Below are 19,135 nucleotides of genomic sequence, written 5' to 3'. Positions count from 1 at the left end.
AGATTATTACTAGTTCATATTATAATACCAGCTAAGACTCTTACCAGATATATAGCGACTTGGGTTACTTCTGAAGCGATCATCCACTAGAATAAGAGCTCCCCAATCATTTTTGTGTCGAATACACCTACAAGAAAAAAGGGGGAAATATCAATTAAATGTAACACTGGAATAAAAAAGCCAGATTTAAGGAGGTGGAGTCAACACGGTGCTATAGACAGAAGCACCATACTGCCCCTCTGCCGCAAAAAACCGAAAAACTAAGTAAAACAGATACAAACGTCAATCCTGGATCCCTAAGCATTAAATTAAGGGATAAAGAACTCGATCAAGCACTGAATGGAAGAAGAAATTGAAAGAGAACAGAGAAGGAGAGGTAAAACGAGATTCCCTACCAGCTAACGCAGCACAGCTTTGCCATCTTGGAGCACAGCAAGCAATGACCCCAAAGAGGGCGTACGAGAACGCAACTTCAAGGAGCTCCCAACAGGAGAAAGAGACCCTGGTAACCAAAAAAAGATGCTTCCCCATCGCTCACCCTTCTGCCCCGTATGCTGCCTTCACCACTTCCCAGTGGACCACGGTTGCTCAGCCGGAGAGACACTGGGCTCACTGCTGCCCCGGGTCTGCCCTGCCCTGACCAGCCGACTCCCTCAGTGCCATTTTTTAAATCTTTCCCTTTCTTCCTTTTCATTCTCCCTCCCACCTAGCCCCCTGTGCTGTCTCCGCCCTTTCCTGATATGCCGTGCTACGCTGCTTGGTGAGAGTGGCACCAGCTCGCCACCACCCCGAGTCCGTCCTGCCCACACCAGCTGGCTCCCTCAGGGCCACATATATTTTTTCTCTCTCTTTTTCCCTTCCTTCCTTTTCTGCCACCCACCTACCCCCTGTGCCTCCACCTCTTCTCAACAGGCTGCACTGCACACTGAGAGAGCCACCAGCACATGGCTCCCCTGGGTCTGCCCCACCCTTACCCATCGGCTCTTGCCATGTCAGCATTTTTTTTTCTTCCTTTTCTCTGTCTCCTTTCCTTCCTTCCTCCCACCTAGCCACAAATGCCCCCTTCACCCCATCCTACTGGGCCATGCCTTGCTGCCTCAGTGAGAAAACCACTGGCCCATGGCCATCCCAGATCTGTCCTGCCCCCACCCACTACTGCTTTCTTTTATTTTGCTTTTGTTTCTCTCTCTTCTTTCCTTTTTTTTTTCCCTCCCACCTAACTCTGCACATCACGTCCTCTCCCTTCCACCTGGCCCTTGGGTCCACCCCATCCCCATTTGCTGGCCCCCACTGTGCCGCCAGTTTTTTTTATTATTATGTTTTTGTTTCTCTTCCTTTTCCTTCTCCCTCGGACCTAGCCCAGTATGCCACCTCCACATCCTGCCACCAGACCCCGCTGTGCCCTGCGGCTGGACAGCAACTGGCATGCCAATGCCATGAGTCTGCTGCACCCTCATCACACCACCACTTTTCTTTTTCTTCTTTTACTTTCTACCTCCCACCTAGCCTCATATGCCACCTCCCCACCACCCTGCCAGCTCCCAGGTCTGCCTAGCCCCCACATGCCAGCTACTTTCTAAAATCTTTCTCTTTTCTTTCTCACCGCTCCCACCTAGCCCTGTATGCAAGCCCCCCTTTCACCTGGGCCCCAACATGCCACTGCAGCTAGAGGACCTCCAGCGCTCAGGCTAGCTACCACACTGGGCCTGCACTGTCCCCCTCCCATCACTTGACCTGTTGTTGAACAGTGGGAAGCATGCCCATACCACTCCTCATCTGATACCACCACCTGATGGACCAACACCAGGAGACAGACAATGCCCACTCAGTCTGCCCTCAGTCACCTCGCCAAACCAGTGTACAGTAAAGCAGGCTCACTCTGCCTGTTGCTTCTCTGCCTACCTGGACATGGTGGTGAGAACTATCGTGCCCACAGGCGAGCATGCAGCAAAACGTACCTGGCCTGCCTGCGCTAACATATCAAAACAAAACAAAAAACCAGGACAAAACAAACAACAAACATACAATCAATAAATAAAGAAAATAATACCTTAATGTCTAGGAGACAACGACAATATCAAAACATAAAAAAGCAGGAAAAGATGCCTTCAGGAAATGACAAAAATAAAGAATCAGATGACCTTTCAGTAGAAGAAAATGCACTGGAACTACCTGATACATAATTCAAAAGACTAATATTCAGGACTCTCCAAGAGATAAGGAAAGAGATTAAGGAAAACATACACAAAACCAATGAAAACATAGCCAAAATCAAGGAAAACAAGGACAAACCAATAAAAGAATTCAAGAAAATAATACAAGAATAAAATGTGAAAATAATTAGAAATCACACAAAAACAGCAATTAGAAATCTAAAAGATTAAAAAAAATTTCAGAAATGGGAAACTCAACAGAAGGTTTTAGGAGCAAATATGAAACTATGGAAGACACGATTAGTGAGATTGAAGACAAATATATGCACGCTACTTTGTGTGAAGAAAAATCAGACAAAGGAATAAAGAAAAACGAAGAAAACCTAAGAATTATGTGGGATACAATCAAGAGCAAAAATCTGAGTGTGACTGTTCCAGTACAGGAGGAAAAAAAGGAAAACAGAGAGAAGATTGTTGAAAATTTGCTGGCAGGAAACTTCCCAAATATCATGAAAGACAAAAAGCTGACCTCCAAGAAGCTCAATGAACCCCATGTAGGACTGACTCTAAAAAGAAAGTCACAAAGACACATCATAATCACACTTGCCAAAACCAAAGACAAGGAAAGAATCCTGAGACCAGCTCAAGAAAAACTAAAAGTTACTTAAAAGTGGAAAAAAATAAGACTAAGCTCTGATTACTTCAATGCAAGCAAGAAGGCAGTGGGATGACATATAAAATCTTGAAAGAATAAAACTGCTAACCAAGAATAATATATCCTGAAAATAACATGGCAAAATTAGGACATTTCCAGACAAACACAAATTAAGGTAATTTACAAAAACCACATCAAACTTACAAGAAATATTAAAGGGAGTCCTTCAGTGATAGAACCAACAACATCAGAGGACAGCTGGTGTCTAAGACACAGGACAACATCAGCCAGATAGCAACCTAGATAAAGAACTCTCAATAATAAAGCAAAACTAAAAGACGTAAAACGGGACCAGAAACATCAATCTGTAAATGATGACAATGTCAAAACAATTAAAGGGGGAATCAACAGTGAAGGTAAAGAACTTCCAAATGGAGAGGATGTCAAGGTAACATCAATTAATAAAAGACTGTTCAAACTTAGAAAATAAAGGTAAATTTCAAGGTAACCACACAGAAAGTTAACAAACCTACTTATCAAAATTAAAAAAGATGAAAAACATAAAAGACTCGGTAAACACAAAAGCTACAATAACACAAGAAAAGAAAACTGACAAAAGGAAATCAGCACAGGAGGGTAAGAGGAACAAAGAAAACATCAGCACCGCGAAAAAAGCACAACAATATGATAGCAATAAACTAATAACTATCAATAATCACACTGAATGTAAATGGTTTAAATGAGCTCATAAAGAGACAGAGATTGGCACAATGGATAAAAAATGACCCATCGATATGCTGTCTATAAGAGATACACCTTAGACACAAAGACATAAATTTATTAAAAATCAAAGGATGGAAAAAATATATATAAAGCAAATGGTAACCATAAAAAGGCAGGAGTGGCAGTACTAATCTCAGATAACATAGACTTTAAGGCAAAATAAACAATAAAAGATAAGGAAAGACATTACATAATGATTAAAGGGATAATCCACCCAGAAGACACAACCTTAATAAATACCTAGGCACCCAACGACAGGGCTCCAAAATACATTAAAAAAACAAAAAACTCTAACAGCACTGGAAAGAAAAATAGATAGTTCCACAATAATAGTAGCAGACTATAACACACCAGTCTTGATAAAGTACCGAATGGCTAGAAAGAAACTCAGGAGAAACACAGAAGATCTAAGGGCCAAAACTGAACAACTGGACCTCACAGACTATATAGAACACTCCACCCAACAGCAGCAAAGTTACATTCTTTTCAAAACACATGGAACATTCTCCAGAATAGACCACGTTTTAGGCCACAAAGCAACCCTGAGTAAAATCCAAAACATCAAAAATAATACAAAGCATTCTCTGTGATCACAATGCCATAAAAGTAGAAACCAAAAACAGGAAAATCAAGGATAAAAATAAAATACATGTATACTGAATAGCACCTTGCTTTAAAACAACTGGGTAATAGAAGAAATTAAAGAGGGAATAAAAATATTCCTGGAATCAAATGAGAATGAAAACACATCACACTAAAACCTCTGAAACAAAGCAAAAAAAGTGCTAAGAGGTCAATTTATAGCAATAAACACACATATCAAAACAGAAGAACAAGTCAGAATCAAAACGTTAGCCCTACAATCCAAACAAATAGAAAGAGAACAGCAAAAGAAACAAACAGCCACCAGAAGAAAGGAAAAATAAAGATTAGAGTAGAAATAAATGAAATAGAGAAAAGAAAAACAATAGAAAAAATCAAGAAGACCAAAAGCTGGTTCTTTGGAAAGATCCACAGAATTGACAAACCACTGGCCAAACCGGCAAAAAGAGGAGAGGAAGCAAATAACCCAAATAAGAAATGAGATGGGGGCCATTACAACAGACCCAGCTGTCATAACAGAATATTATAAAAAATTGTACTTCAACAAATTTTGAGAACCTAGATGAAACGGACATATTTCTAGAAACACACTACCTAGCTAAACTAACACAAACTGAGATAGAAAATATGAACAGACCCATATCAAGAGAAGAGACTGAAGAGGTAATTTAAAAAAACTCCCAAAAAAGCCCTTGCCTGGACAGCTTCACTGGAGAATTCTATCAAACATTCAGAGAAGAACTCACACCAGTACTACTCAAACTATTTCAGAGCATAGAAAAGAAGGGAATACTCTCAAATTCATTCTATAAAGCCAGCATAACCCTGATACGAAAGCCAGGGAAAGACGACAAAAAAAGAAAATTACAGACCAATATCTCTCAAGAATAGAGATGCAAAAATTCTTAACAAAATTCTAACCAATAGGATTCAGCATCATATTAAAAAAAAATACACCACAGCCAAATGGGATTCATATCAGGTACATATGGATGGTTCAACATTAGAAAATCAATCAATGTAACCCACCATATAAATAAAAGGAAAGAATCACATGGTCATCTCAACTGACACACAGAAGGCATTTGATAAAGTCCAACACCCATTCCTGATAACATCTCTGAGCAAAATAGCAATAGAGGAGAAATTCCTCAACATAATAAGCAACATTATACAAAACCAACAGCTAACATTGTTCTCAACAGGTAGAGGTTGAAAGCATTCCTTCTGAGAATGGGGACAAGACAAGGATGCCCTTTATCACCACTCCTATTTAACATTGTGCTGGAAGTCCTTGGTGGAGCAAACAAGAAAAAGAAATAAAGGGCATCTAAATGGGAAAGAAGAAGTAAAACTATCCCTATTTGCAGATGATATGATACTACATGTAGAGAACCCCAAAGACTCCACAAGAAAACTACTGGAACTAATAGAAAGCCTCAAAAGTGTAGCAGTATACAAGATAAACATACAAGAATCAGTTGGATTCCTATACACCAATAAAGAGAACTTCAAAAAGGAAATCAAGGAAACAATACCATTTACAATCGCATCCAAAAAAAAAGAAAAACTTAGGAATAAATCTGACCAGGGATGTAAAAGGCCTATACAAAGAAAACAAAACACTACTGTAAGAAACAAAAAGAAACCTGCATAAATGGGAAAACATACCATGTTCATGGATAGGAATACTCAATATTGTGAAAATGTTGATTCCACCCAAAGAAATCTACAAATATAAGCAATTCTGATCCAAATAACAACAGCGTTCTTTAACAAGATGGAAAAACTAATCACCAACTTTAGATGGAAAGGAAAGAGGCCCTGGATAAGTAAAGCATTACTGAAAAAGAACAAAGTAGGAGGCCTCACGCTACCTGATCTCTGAAACTACTATATAGCCACAGTAGTCAAAATAGCCTTGCACTGTTACAACAACAGATGCATAGACCAATGGAACAGAATCGAGAACCTAGACGTAAATCTATCCACCTACAGTAAGCTGATGTTTGACAAAGGACCAAAGTTCATTAAGCGGGGAAAAGACAGTCTCTTTAACCAATGGTGATGGCAAAACTGGATGTCCATCTGTATAAAAAAAAAGAAACAGGACCCATAACTCACACCATACATAAAAACTAATTCAAAATGGATCAAAGACCTAAATATAAAACCTATAACAATAAAAAAATAGAGACAATGCTAGTGGCCCTAATATATGGCATAAATAGGAGACAAATCATAACTAACAATGTACAAGCACCAGAAGATCAACTAGGTAACTGGTTGCTCTTCTAAAAATTAAGCACTTATGCTCATCAAAAGACTTCACCAAAAGAGTAAAAAGAGAACCTACTTGACTTCGAAAAAAAATTTGGCATTATGCTGAGTGAAATAAGTCAATCACAAAAGGACAAATACAGTATGAGGCCACTATTATAAAAACTCAAGAAAAAGTTTACACACAGAAACAATCTTTGATGGTTATGAGAGATGGAAGGGTTGGGGAGGGGAAATCATTAACGAAATAGTATATAAGTGTTAACTTTGGTGAAGAGAAAGACAGTATACATTATAGGCGAAGTCAACACATCTTGACCAAGGCAAAGTCACAGAAGCTTCACAGACACATCCAAACACTCTGAGGGACTGAGTTACTAGGGCTGAGGGCTGGGGACCAAGGTTGTGGGTATCATGTAGGTCAACTGGCATACCAAAGTAAAATGTATAAAAGATACATTTACTGGTTCCATCCTGTCCAGAGCAAGGTAGAAGGAAGAAAACCAAAGACACAAGGGAAATATTAGTCCAAAGGACTAATGCATCAGAAGTCCCACAGCCTCGACCATCCTAAGCCCAGAAGAACAAGACGGTGTCCAGCTTGCTCTGACAGGAATCATAATAGAGGGTCCTGGACAGAGAGGAAGAGAAATGTAGAACGAAATTTAAATTCACACACACACAAAAAGACCAGACTTACTGATCTGACAGAGACTGGAAGAACCCCTGAGAATGTGGACCCCAGAAATCCTTTTAACAAAGAACTGAAGCCATACCAGAAGTTTACCCTTCAGCCAAAGATTAGGAAGCTCTATAAAACAAACAGTAACAAACGTGAGGAACGTGCTTCTTAGTTCAATCATATATACGAGACCAAAAGGCAACACCTACCAAAAGCAATGACAAGATGGCAGGAAGGGACAGGAAAAATGGACAGATGGAAACAGGGAATTAGGGTGTGCAGGGATTGCAATTAATGTCACAAAACAATTTGCGTATAAATTGTTGAATGAGAAATTATTTCTTTTATAAAGTTTCACCTAAAGTGCACACAAAAAAAGTCAGATTTATAGTTGCCCAGACAGAAGATTTAGAAAATCAATTAATTTGTCACTTATACATCCTTTAATCAAAGTCTTTATCATGAGGAATACAGCAGCTATTCAATACAATGTATTAAAGTTGATTTACAATAAATCCTCCACTTTTGCCAACTATTGAATATATGTTTGTGTGCATATATATACATATGTGTGTATACATATATGTTATATGCATACCACTTTGAAAGTCAAGAAAACTATGAAAAATACTTTCAGACCTTCTTTCTTAGCCACAGATTACTTTTTACTTTAACCAACATGTTAGCTGTAGTTTTATGTAAGTATCTTTTATTGCTAGTTTGCTGAGAGTTTTTATCATGAACAAATGTTGAATTTTGTAAAAATCTTTTTTTGCACTGATTGATAAGATTTTGTACAGGCATATCTTGTTATATTGTGTTTCACTTTATTGTGCTTTGCAGGTATTGCATTTTTTACAAAATGAAGGTCTGTGGTAAGTCTATTGGTGCCATTTCTCCAACAGTATGTGCTCACTTCACATCTCTGTGTCACATTTTAGTAATTCTTGCAACATTGGACACAATTTTATTCTGTATTACCATATCTGTTATGGTGATCTGTGATTAGTAATCTTTGACGTTACTATTACAATTGTTTTTGGTCACCACAAACTGTGCCCATATAAGATAGTGAACTTAATCGATAAATGTTGTGTGTGTTCTAACTGCTCCACCAACTAGCTCTTCCCCCAGCTGTCTCCCTCTCCTTGGGCCTCCCTATTCCCTGAGACATGATGGTATTGAAATTAGGCCAATTAATAATCCAACAATGGCCTCTAAGTGTTCAAGTGAAAGGAAGACTTGCACGTCTCTCACTTTTAACCAAAAGCTAGAAATGATTAAGCTTAGGGAGGAAGATATGTCCAAAGCTGAGACAGGCCAAAAACTAGGCCTCTTATGCCAAACAGCCAAGTTGTGAGTTCAAAGGAAAAGTTCTAACCCATAAGTTCTAGAAGGAAATAAAAAGTGCTACTCCAGTGAACACACAAATGATAGGAAAGTGAAACAGCCTTATTGCTGATATGGAGAAAGTTTTAGTGGTGTGGATAGTAGATCAAACCAGCCACAACATTCTCTTAAGCCAAAACCTAATCCAGAGCAAGGCCCTAACTCTCTTCAATTCTATGAAGGCTGAGAGAGGAGAGGAAGCTGCAGAAGTGAAGTTTGAAGCCAGCAAAGGTTGGTTCATGAGGTTTACGGAAAGAAGCCATCTCCATAACATCAAAGTGCGAGGTGAAGCGGCAAGTGCTGATGCAGAGACTGCAGCCAGGTACCCAGAAGATCCAGCGAGGATAACTGATGAAGGGGCTGCACTGAACGACAGAATTTCAGTGTAGACGAGACAGCCTTGTAGTGGAAGAAGGTGCCATCAGGACTTTCACAGCTGGAGAGAAGTCACTCCCTGGCTTCAATGCTTCAGAGGACGGGCTGACTCTCTCGTTAGGGGCTAATGCAGCTGGTGACTTTAAGTTGAAGTCAATGCTCATTTACCATTCCAAAAATTCTAGGGATCTTAAGAATTACGCTAAATCTACTTTGCCTGTGCTCTGTAAATGGAACAACAAAGCTTGAATGACAATACACCTGTTTACAACATGGTTTACTGAATATTTTAAGTTCACTGTCGAGAGACCTACTGCTCAGATAAAAAGATTCCTTTCAAAATATTAGTGCGCATGGACAGTTCACCTGGTCACCCAAGAGCTCTGAAGGAGATGCACAAGGAAATTAATACTGTTTTCACGCCTGCTAATAGAACATCCACTCTGCAGCCCATGGATCAAGGAGTAATTTCGGCTTTAAAGTCTTACTATTTAAGAATTACATTTCAGCAGCCATCTAAGATGAATCAATTGGTCTCAACCCACCTGGAGCAAAGGAGAATGAAGAACAAGACACAAGGTAATTATGAGCCCAAGAGACAGAAAGGGCCACATAAACCACAGACTACATCAGCCTGAGACCAGGAGAACTAGATGGTGCCCACTACAACTGATGACTGCCCTGACAGGGGACACAACAGAGAACCCCTGAGGGAGCAGGAGAGCAGTGGGATGCAGACACCAAATTCTTGTAAAAAGACCAGGCTTGACGGTCTGATTGAGACTAGAGGGACCCCAGTGGTCATGGTCCCCAGACCTTCTGTTAGCCCAAGACAGGAACCATTCTCAAAGCCAACTCTTCAGACAGGGATTGGATTGGGCAATGGGATAGAAAATGATGCCGGTGAAAAATGAGCTTCTTGGATCAAGTAGACACATGAGACTATGTTGGCATCTCCTATCTGGAGGGGAGATGAGAGGACAGAGGGGGTCAGAAGCTGGTGGAATGGACACAAAAAGAGAGAGTGGCGGTAAGGAGTGTGCTGTCTCATTAGGGGAGAGCAACTAGGAGTATACAGCAAGGTGTATATAAATTTTTGTATGAGAGACTGACTTGATTTGTAAACTTTCACTTAAAGCACAATAAAAATTAAAAAAAAAATTTCATAAGGCTATCGCTGCAATAGATAGTGATTCCTCTGATGGATCTGGGCAAAGTAAATTGAAAACCTTCTGGAAAGAATTCACCGTTCTAGATGCCATTAAGAATTTTTGTGATTCACTGGTGGAGAACAAAATATCAACATAAACAGGAATTTGGAAGAAGTTGATTCCAACCCTCATGGATGACTTTGAGGGGTTCAAGACTTCAGTGGAGGAAGTAACTGCAGATGTGGTGGAAACAGCAAGAGAACTAGAATTACAAGTGGAGCCTGAAGATGCAACTGAATTGCTGCAATTTTTAATGGATGAAGAGTTGCTTCTTATGGATGAGCAAAGAAAGTGGTTTCTTCAGATGGGATCTACCCCTGGTGAAGATGCTGTGAAAACTGCTGAAATAATAACAAAGCACTTGGAGCATTCCATAAACTTAGTTGATAAAGCAGTGGCAGTGTTTCAGAGGATTTACTCCAATTTTGAAAGAAGTTGTACGGTGGGTAAGATGCTACCTAACAGCGTGGCATGATACAGAGAGATCTTTCAAGAAAGGAAGAGTCAACTGATGTGGCAAACTTCATTGTTGTTTTATTTTAAGAAATTGCCACAGCCACGCTACCCTTCAGCAACCACTACCCTGATCGGTTAGCAGGCATCAACATCGAGGCAAGATCCTCCACCAGCAAAAAGATTACGCCTCACTCAAGGCTCAGAAGATAGCTGGCATTTTTTAGCAATAAAGTATTTTTTAATGGAGGTATATTCTTTTTTTTTTTTTTTTTTTTAAAAAAACAATGTTACAGCACTTAATAGGCTACAGTACTGTGTAAACATAACCTTTATATGCACTGGGAAACAAAAAAATTCGTGTGACTCGCTTTACCAAACCCGCAATATCTCCGAGGTGTGCCTGTAGTTTTTCTTCTTTTTGCATTCCTAGGATAAACCACGACAGGTCACGGTACATTATTCTTTTAATAAATACTTTTATTTTAAAATCATCAATAAAAAATTTAAGTGTACAATTCAGTGGTTTTTAGTATATTTACAAGGTTTTGAAAACTGCATCACTACTTGCAGAACACTTTCATCACCCCCCCCCCAAAAAAACCATGCCTATTAGAAGACACTTCCCATTAATCTCTCCTCACAACCCTTAGCAACCGCTAATCTACTTTTTGTCTCTATAGAATTAATTATTCTGGACATGTCATACAAAGAGAATCATACATGTGGCCTATTGTGCCTGCCTACCTTCACTCAGCACGCCGTTTTAAAGGTTCACCCATATTGTATCGTGTACCAGTACTTCATTCCTTTATATGGCTGGATAATATTACAGGGATAAAATGTTATGTATTTATTAATGAGTTGATGGGCATTTGAGTTGTTTCTACTTTTTGCCAATTTTGAATAATGCTGCTACGCATTTGTGTGTACGCTTGTATATGAACACATGTTTTTAATCCTTGGGCATATGCCTAGGGCTGGAATTTTTTGTTTATGGTGCACAGTGATTAAGAGCTTGGGTACTAACCAAAAGGTCTGCAGTTTGGATCCATCAGCCGCTGCTTGGAAACTCTATGGGGCAGTTCCACTTTGTCCTATAAGGGTCACTATAAGTTGGCACTGACTGGATGGCTGTGGTTTTTTTTAATGGTAACTATTTTTTTATAGGGTCACTACAAGTAGAAATTTACTCAACAGCAATTGGTTTTGGTATGGTAACTAGATGTTTACCTTTTTGAGGAACTGCCAAAATGTTTTCCAAAGCAGCTGTACTATTTTACACTCCCATCAGCTATGTATGAGGGTTCCAATTTCTTCATATCCTCGCCAACACTTGTTATGGTTGTCTTTTTTAGTATATCTAGCCTAGGCAGTTTGAGAAGTCTCTGGGTAGTGGAAACAGCTAACACCGTTCACTACTAATCAAAACATTGGAGGTTCGAGTCCACCCAGAGGGATCTCGGAAGAAAGGCCTGGTGATGCACTTCTGAAAAACCATACACTGAAAACCCTATAAAGCACAGTTCTACTCTGGCACATGTGAGGTAGCCATGAATCAGAGTCAATTTGGTGGCAACTGGTTTTTGGTATATACATACTTGTTATTTTCTTTTTTCTGATAATAGCCATCTTAGTGGGTATGAAGTGGTATCTCATTGTGGTTTTCATTTGCATTTTCCTGATAACTAATGACATCAAGCATCTTTTCATGTACTTATTACCTATTGGTATATCTCCTTTGAACAAGTATCTATATTAGTTTTTACATTTAGATCATTGATTCATTTTAGTTTTCTTATGTGGTGTGAGGTATAGGCTAAACTTCATTCTTCTGCATGTGGAGACCTAGCTGTCCCAGCATCATTCACTGAAGAAACTATTCTTATCCCATTGAATGGACATGACACCCTTCTTGAAAATTAATTATAACCATAGATGTATGGGTTTATTTCTGGGCTCTCAATTCTATTCCAGTGATCCATATGTATATTATTTCAACAGTACCAGACTGTTTTAGTTACTGTAGCTTTATAGTAATTGGAATTGGCTTTTCCATTTATAGAAAAAAAAAAATTCTGTTGGAATTTTGATAGAGATTGATTGAATCTATAGATTACTTTGAGTAGTACTGATCTCCTAACAATATTAAATTGTCCAATCCATGGATACAAAATGTTTTCCATTTATTTTGGTCTTTGATTTCTTTCAGCAAAATTTTGCCCTTTAGTGAACTTTTCATTTTAGTTACTGTACTTTTCAACTCTAGACTTTCTATTTGCTGCTGCTACTTGTCCTTCTTTCTTTAATAAATTCTACCTTTTATTTTTCTATTTTGTAAGACATCATTCTCATACTTCCTTTTAGTTCCTTAGATATTGTTTCTTTAGTTCTTTGGACATATTTAAAACATTCTTGTTGTTGTTGTTAGGTGCCATCGAATTGGTTCCAACTCACAGTAACCCTATGTACAAGAGAACAAAATACTGCCCAGTCCTGTGCCATCCTCACAATTGTTGCTATTTTTGGGCCCACTGTTGCAGCTACTACATCAATCCATCTTGTTGAAGGTCTTCCTGTTTTTCACTGACCCTCCACTCTACCAAGCATGATGACCTTTTCCAGGGACTGGTTCCTCCTGATAACATGTCCAAAGTATGTGAGATGAGGTCTCACCATCCTTGCTTCTAAGGAGCATTCCATTTATACTTCTTCCAAGACAGATTCGTTCATTCTTCTGGCAGTCTATCATATATTCCATATTCTTCACCAAGACCATAATTCAAAGGCATCAATTCTTTTTCAGCCTTCCTTATTCATTGCCCAGCTTTCACATGCATATGAGGTGATTGAAAACACCATGGCTTGGGTCAGGTGCACCTTAGTCCTCTAAGTGATATCTTGCTTTTCAACACTTTAAAGAGGTCTTTTGCAGCAGATATGCCCAATATAATACAGTGTGTGATTTCTTGATTGCTGATTCCATGGATGTTGATTGTGGATCCAAGTAAAATGAAATCTTTGACAACTTCAATCTTTTCTCCATTTATCATGGTGTATTTTCTTGGTCCAGTTGTGTGGATTTTTGTTTTCTTTCTATTGAAGTGTAATCTATACTGAAGGCTGTAGTCTTTGATCTTCATCAGTAAGTGCTTCAAGTGCTCTTCACTTTCAGTAGGCAAAGTTGTGTCATCTACATATCGCAGGTTAATGAGTCTTCCTCCAATTCTGATGCCAGGTTCTTCATAAAGTTCAGCTTCTCGGATTATTTGCTCAGCATACACACTGAATAAATGTGGTGGACAGGACACAATCCCGACACGTTTCCTCGTTTTAAACCATGCAGTATCCCCTTGCTTTCTTTGAATGACTGCCTCTTCGTGTATGTACAGGTTCCGCGTGAGTAAAATTAATTGTTCTGGAGTTCCCATTCTTTGCAATGTTATCCATAATTTGTTATAATCCTTACAGTTGAATTCCTCTGCTTAGTCAATAAAACACAGGTAAACATCTTTCTGGTATTTTCTGCTTTCAGCCAAGATCCATCGCAAATCAGCAGTGATATCCCTTGTTCCACATCCTCTGCTGAAACCAGTTTGAATTTCTGGCAGTTCCCTGTTGATGTCTGCTGTAACCATTTGTGAATTATCTTCAGCAAAATTTTACTTGCTCATAATATTAATGATATTGTTCAATAATTTCTGCATTCTGGTGGATTACCTTTCTTTGGAATGTGCACAAATATGGATTTCCTCCAATCGGTAGGCCAGGTAGCTATCTTCCAAATTTCTTGGCATAGACAAGTGCAGGCTTCCAGCACTGCATCCATTTGTTGAAACATTTCAACTAGTATTCTGTAAATTCCTGGAACCTTGTTTTTTTTTTTTGCCAATTCCTTCAGTACAGCTTGGACTTCTTCCTTCAATACCATTAGTTCTTGATCATATGCTATCTCCTGAAACGGTAGAATATCAACTAATTCTTTTTGTTACAGTGACTGTGTATTCCTTCCATCTTCTTTTGATGCTTCCTGCTTCATTCAATATTGTAAATCAAGGTTTGAATTTTTCCTTCGGTTCTTTCAGTTTGAGAAATGCCAAGTGTGTTCTTCCTTTTTGGTTTTCTAACTCTACTTCTCTGCACATTTTATTATAATACTTTATTTTGTCTTCCTGAGCTGCCCTTTCAAATCTTCTGTTCAGCTCTTCCATTCACTTTAGTTGCTCTATGTTCAAGAGCAAGTCATTAAAAAGACAAGAAAGAAAGACAAGACCAAAATGGATGTCAGTTGAGACTCTGAAACTTGCTCTCTAAATTCATGTGGGATATATTCAAGGTTGTACTTTAGCTCTCATGGACTTGTTTTCATTTTTTCAGTTTCAACTTGAAGTTGTGTATGAGCAATTGATGGTGCGTTCTGCAGTTGGCCCTAGCCTTGTTCTGACTGATGTTGTTGAGCTTCTCCATCTTCTCTTTCCACAGATGTAGTCAATTTGATTTCTGTGTATTCCACCATGGTGACCCTGCTGTTACTGGCTTAAGACACTACCTAATCTTGTAGACCTCATCGATGTAACCGCCACTAATCCATCTTATTACATCATAGTGATAGGATTCACAATATATAGGGAAATCACATGAGAAGATAAAATGGTAGACAATCATACAAGGGAATCACGACTAGTCAAGCTGACAGATATTTTGGGGAGACATAATTCAATCCATGACAGCCACCCTATAGGACAGAGTAGAACTGCCCCATAGAGTTTCCAAGGAGTGGCTGGTGGATTCAAACTGCTGACCTTTGGGTTAGCAGCTGTAACTCTTAACCACTATACTACCAGGGCTCCATCCTAGGCACTAGTGAGCTGAAATGGACTGGTATTTACCATTTTGAATTGGACATTCATATGGTCTACTATGCTGGGAATGACAAATTGAAGAGAAATGGTGTTACATTCATCATCAAAAAGATGAATCCATCAGTCATTCCTTGGAAACCCTATGGGGGAGTTCTCTTCTGTCCTATAGGGTCACTGTAAGTAGGAATCAACTCGACAACAACAGGTTTGGTTTGGTTTTTTGGTTAACCTGAGAGGCTTATCTTCCACCATTATATCCTACAATGTTCTGCTGCTATTTATAAGGTTTTCACTGGCTAATATTTTTTAGAAGTAGATCCTTCTTTCTCATCTTAGTCTGGAAGCTTCCCTGGAACTTGTCCACCATGGGTGACCCTGCTGATATTTGAAATACCTGTGGCATAATTTCCAGCATCACAGCAACACGCAAGCCACCACATTATGTACAACAAACTGAAGAGTTAAAAAAAAAAAAAACCCTTGCTGTCGAGTTGATTCCGACTTACAGCGATCCTATAGAACAGAGTGGAAACCCTGGTGGTGTAGTGGTTAAGTGCTATGGCTGCTAACCAAAGTGTCTGCAGTTCGAATCCACCAGGGGCTCCTTGGAAACTCTATGGGGCAGTTCTACCCTGTCCTATAGGGTCGCTATGAGTCGGAATTGGCTCAACAGCACTGGGTTTGGTTTCGTTTTTTTTTTTTTTTTTTAATAGAACAGAGTAGAACTGCCCCGTGGAGTTTCCAAGGAGCGCCTGGTAGATTCGAACTGCTGACCTTTTGGTTAGCAGCCCTAGCACTGAACCACTACACCACCAGGGTTTCCCAAACTGACGACTGGTAGATATTTAAAAAATACATTTCCAATAGATGATTTAAAGTCTTTGTCTATTAAATGAATACATTAAACCAATGTCTGGGTTTCCTCAGGAACAGTTTCTGTTGATTGCTCTTTTTCCCTATGTATGGGTTATACTTTCTTCTTTCTTTGCATTTGTCTTTTGTTGTTGTTCTTTAAAATGGGGCATTTTTATTAAAAAATTTTTACTGTTTTAGGTGAAAGTTTACAGCACAAATTAGTTTCTCATTCAAAAATTTATACACAAATTGTTTTGTGACATTGGTTGCAATCCCTGCAATGTGTCAGCACTCTTCCCTCTTTCTCTTGTCACCGCAGGTTCTCTGTGTCCATTCCGTCAGTTTTCCTGCCCCCTCCTGCCTTCTTATCTTTGCTTTGGGGCAGGTGTTGCCCATTTGGTCTCATATACTTGATTGAACTAAGAAACACGTTCCTCAGGTGTGTTATTGTCTGTTTTATAGGCCTATCTAATCTTTGGCTGAAAGGTGCGCTTTGGGAGTGGCTTCACTTCTGAGTTAGCAGGGGGCCTAGCAGGGTGCCTGGGGGCTATATTTTCGAGGGTTCCTTCAGTCTCTGTTAGACCAGTAAGTGTGGCCTTTTATTGTGAATCTGAATTTTGTTCTACATTTTTCTCCTGCTCTGTCTGAGACCCTCTATTGTGAACCCTGTCAGAGTGGTCAGTGGTGGTAGCCAGGCACCATCTAGTTTTTCTGGGCTCAGGCCGGTGGAGGCCGTGGTTCATATGGTCCATTAGTTCTTTGGAATAATATTTTCCGTATGTCTTTGGTTTTCTTCATTCTCCTTTGCTCAGAATGTGATGGGACCAATAGCTGTATTTTAGATGGCTGCCCACAAGCTTTTAAGACCCCAGACACTACTCGCCAAAGTAGAATGGAGAATACTTTCTTTATGAACTATGTTGTATCAATTGACCTAGATGTCCCCTGAGAAAATGGTCCCTAGCCCCTGTAACTTGGTCTCTCAAGGTGTTTGGATGTGCCTAGGAAGCTTCTATGGCTTTACCTTGGTCAAGTTGTGCTGACTTCCCCTATATTGTGGCTATATTTCCCTTAACCAAAGTTAACACTGTCTAATATCTAGTTGGAAACCCTGGTGGTGTAGTGGTTAAGAGCTACAGCTGCTAATCAAAAGGTCAACAGTTCAAATCCACCAGGTGCTCCTTGGAAACCCTATGGGGCAGTTCTACTCTGTCCTGTCGGTTCAACATGAGTCAGAATTGACTCGACAGCAATGGGTTTTATCTAGTTAGTGATTTCTCCTCCTCATCTCTCCCCTCCCTGGTCACCATGAAAGATTGTGTGTATGTGTGTGTGTGCCTGTGTGTATGTAAACCTTTTCTTGTTTTTTTTTTTAATAATAGTGGTCTCATACAGTATTTGTCCTTTAGTCATTGACTTATTTCACTCAGCATAGTGCCCTCCAGATTCATCCATGTTGTAAAATGGAAAACTGGACATTTTAAAGAATATGATGTGGCAACTATGGAAATCAGATTCTTCCTGTCCTCAAAGTTTTGCTATTGTTGTTGTTTTGTTGTTATTTGTTTAATGGCTTTTCTGAAATAATTCTGGAAAGTCTGGGTTTTTTTTTTTTTTATATGTGTGTGTGGTCACTGAACTCTCATCTAGGTTAGCTTAGTAATCAGCTAATAACTGGACAGAGATTTCCTTAAATATGTTGAAATAGTAAGTCTCCCTTTCTTTGCCAAGGGGTTCTGCGTAGGTGTGTGTGTGTTGGGAGACACATTCAACCCTTTACCTTGCAGGTAACAACTCAGCTTTATTCTTCACTTCCTCCTTGCGCAGAGCCTGAAGGTCAACCAGTGATGAGAGCTTAGGGGCTTCTGAGGTCTTTCCTTAGTATGATGGCATATGATCCCATTCCTGGTCATACAGTCCTATATATGCCCCAGGAGATTCCCAGGAATATGTCTGACCCTTTCTAAACCCTCCATGGACATCTCATTTCCCAGCTTTTCCTTTTCTGCTTTCTGGTTTTCTTATTTTGCCCCAACTGTCATCTACCATCTCAGGCAGCCACGAAGGTAAACAACTGCATGAGTGAGCTCCATGTCAGGTCAAATAAAGATAGCCTTGTAAGTGGGGTCTTCCAGTGAGGTTAATAACGACATATTTTCTAAGAATGAGCTCCAACCCAATAACACCTCTTTCAGTGACTGCCAGGTTGCTGGCTTTCACCATGATAGCGGGCTATTGGTTTTTAAGGCTACCTTGAACATGAAGAGAGAAGGATGGAAATAGGGCAAGCTGACATGTCACAAAATTCACTGTTCTTACTGAGATTCAGCCACTTTTCTCAAATAAATGCTTCCTGGAATGTTGTAAGTCTCTGATTAATTTTCAGAGTTTTGAAAAATTTGATTCTGATAATTTTGCCTGTTACTGATTTTGAGAAGAGAATTTTTGGAGGTCCTTTACTCTGCTATTTTCTTTGATTTCACCCAGTTTGCTAACATGTTGAGGATTATTTTCACCTAGGTTCATGAGGGATATTAGTCTGTAGTTGCCCCCTTTTTTTTAGTGCTGTCTTTTTCAAGTTTTGGTAACAGTATAATGCTGGGCCCATAAAATGAGTTGAAAGGGTTCCATCTTCCATTTTCTGGAAGCGATCATGTACGATTGGTATTATTTCTTTAAACACTCAGTAATATTTGCCAGTGAAATCATCTGGGCCTGAGGTTTTGTTTTGTTTTGTTTTTCCCCTGAAGGTTTTTAACTATGGATTCAATTTCTTTAATAGATATAGGGCTATTCACTTTATCTATTTCATCTGGGCTGAGTTTTGGTAGTTT

General features: G+C 39.3%; 1 protein-coding gene across 3 annotated transcripts in view; it reads right to left on the bottom strand.

Annotated features, from left to right (window-relative positions):
* The window catches only part of BRIP1 (BRCA1 interacting helicase 1), a 177,186-nt gene that overhangs the window by 9,930 nt on the left and 148,121 nt on the right, over nucleotides 1-19,135 (bottom strand). For all 3 annotated transcript variants that reach the window (XM_064271319.1, XM_064271317.1, XM_064271318.1), the window contains one exon: nucleotides 45-127. In XM_064271319.1, the coding sequence (XP_064127389.1) occupies nucleotides 45-127 (83 nt within the window). The remainder of the gene's footprint in view (nucleotides 1-44; nucleotides 128-19,135) is intronic.

The sequence above is a fragment of the Loxodonta africana genome, chromosome 18 (genome assembly GCF_030014295.1).
Source record: "Loxodonta africana isolate mLoxAfr1 chromosome 18, mLoxAfr1.hap2, whole genome shotgun sequence".
NCBI classification, from domain to species: domain Eukaryota; kingdom Metazoa; phylum Chordata; class Mammalia; order Proboscidea; family Elephantidae; genus Loxodonta; species Loxodonta africana.
This window is presented reverse-complemented; position numbering and strand designations above follow the sequence as displayed.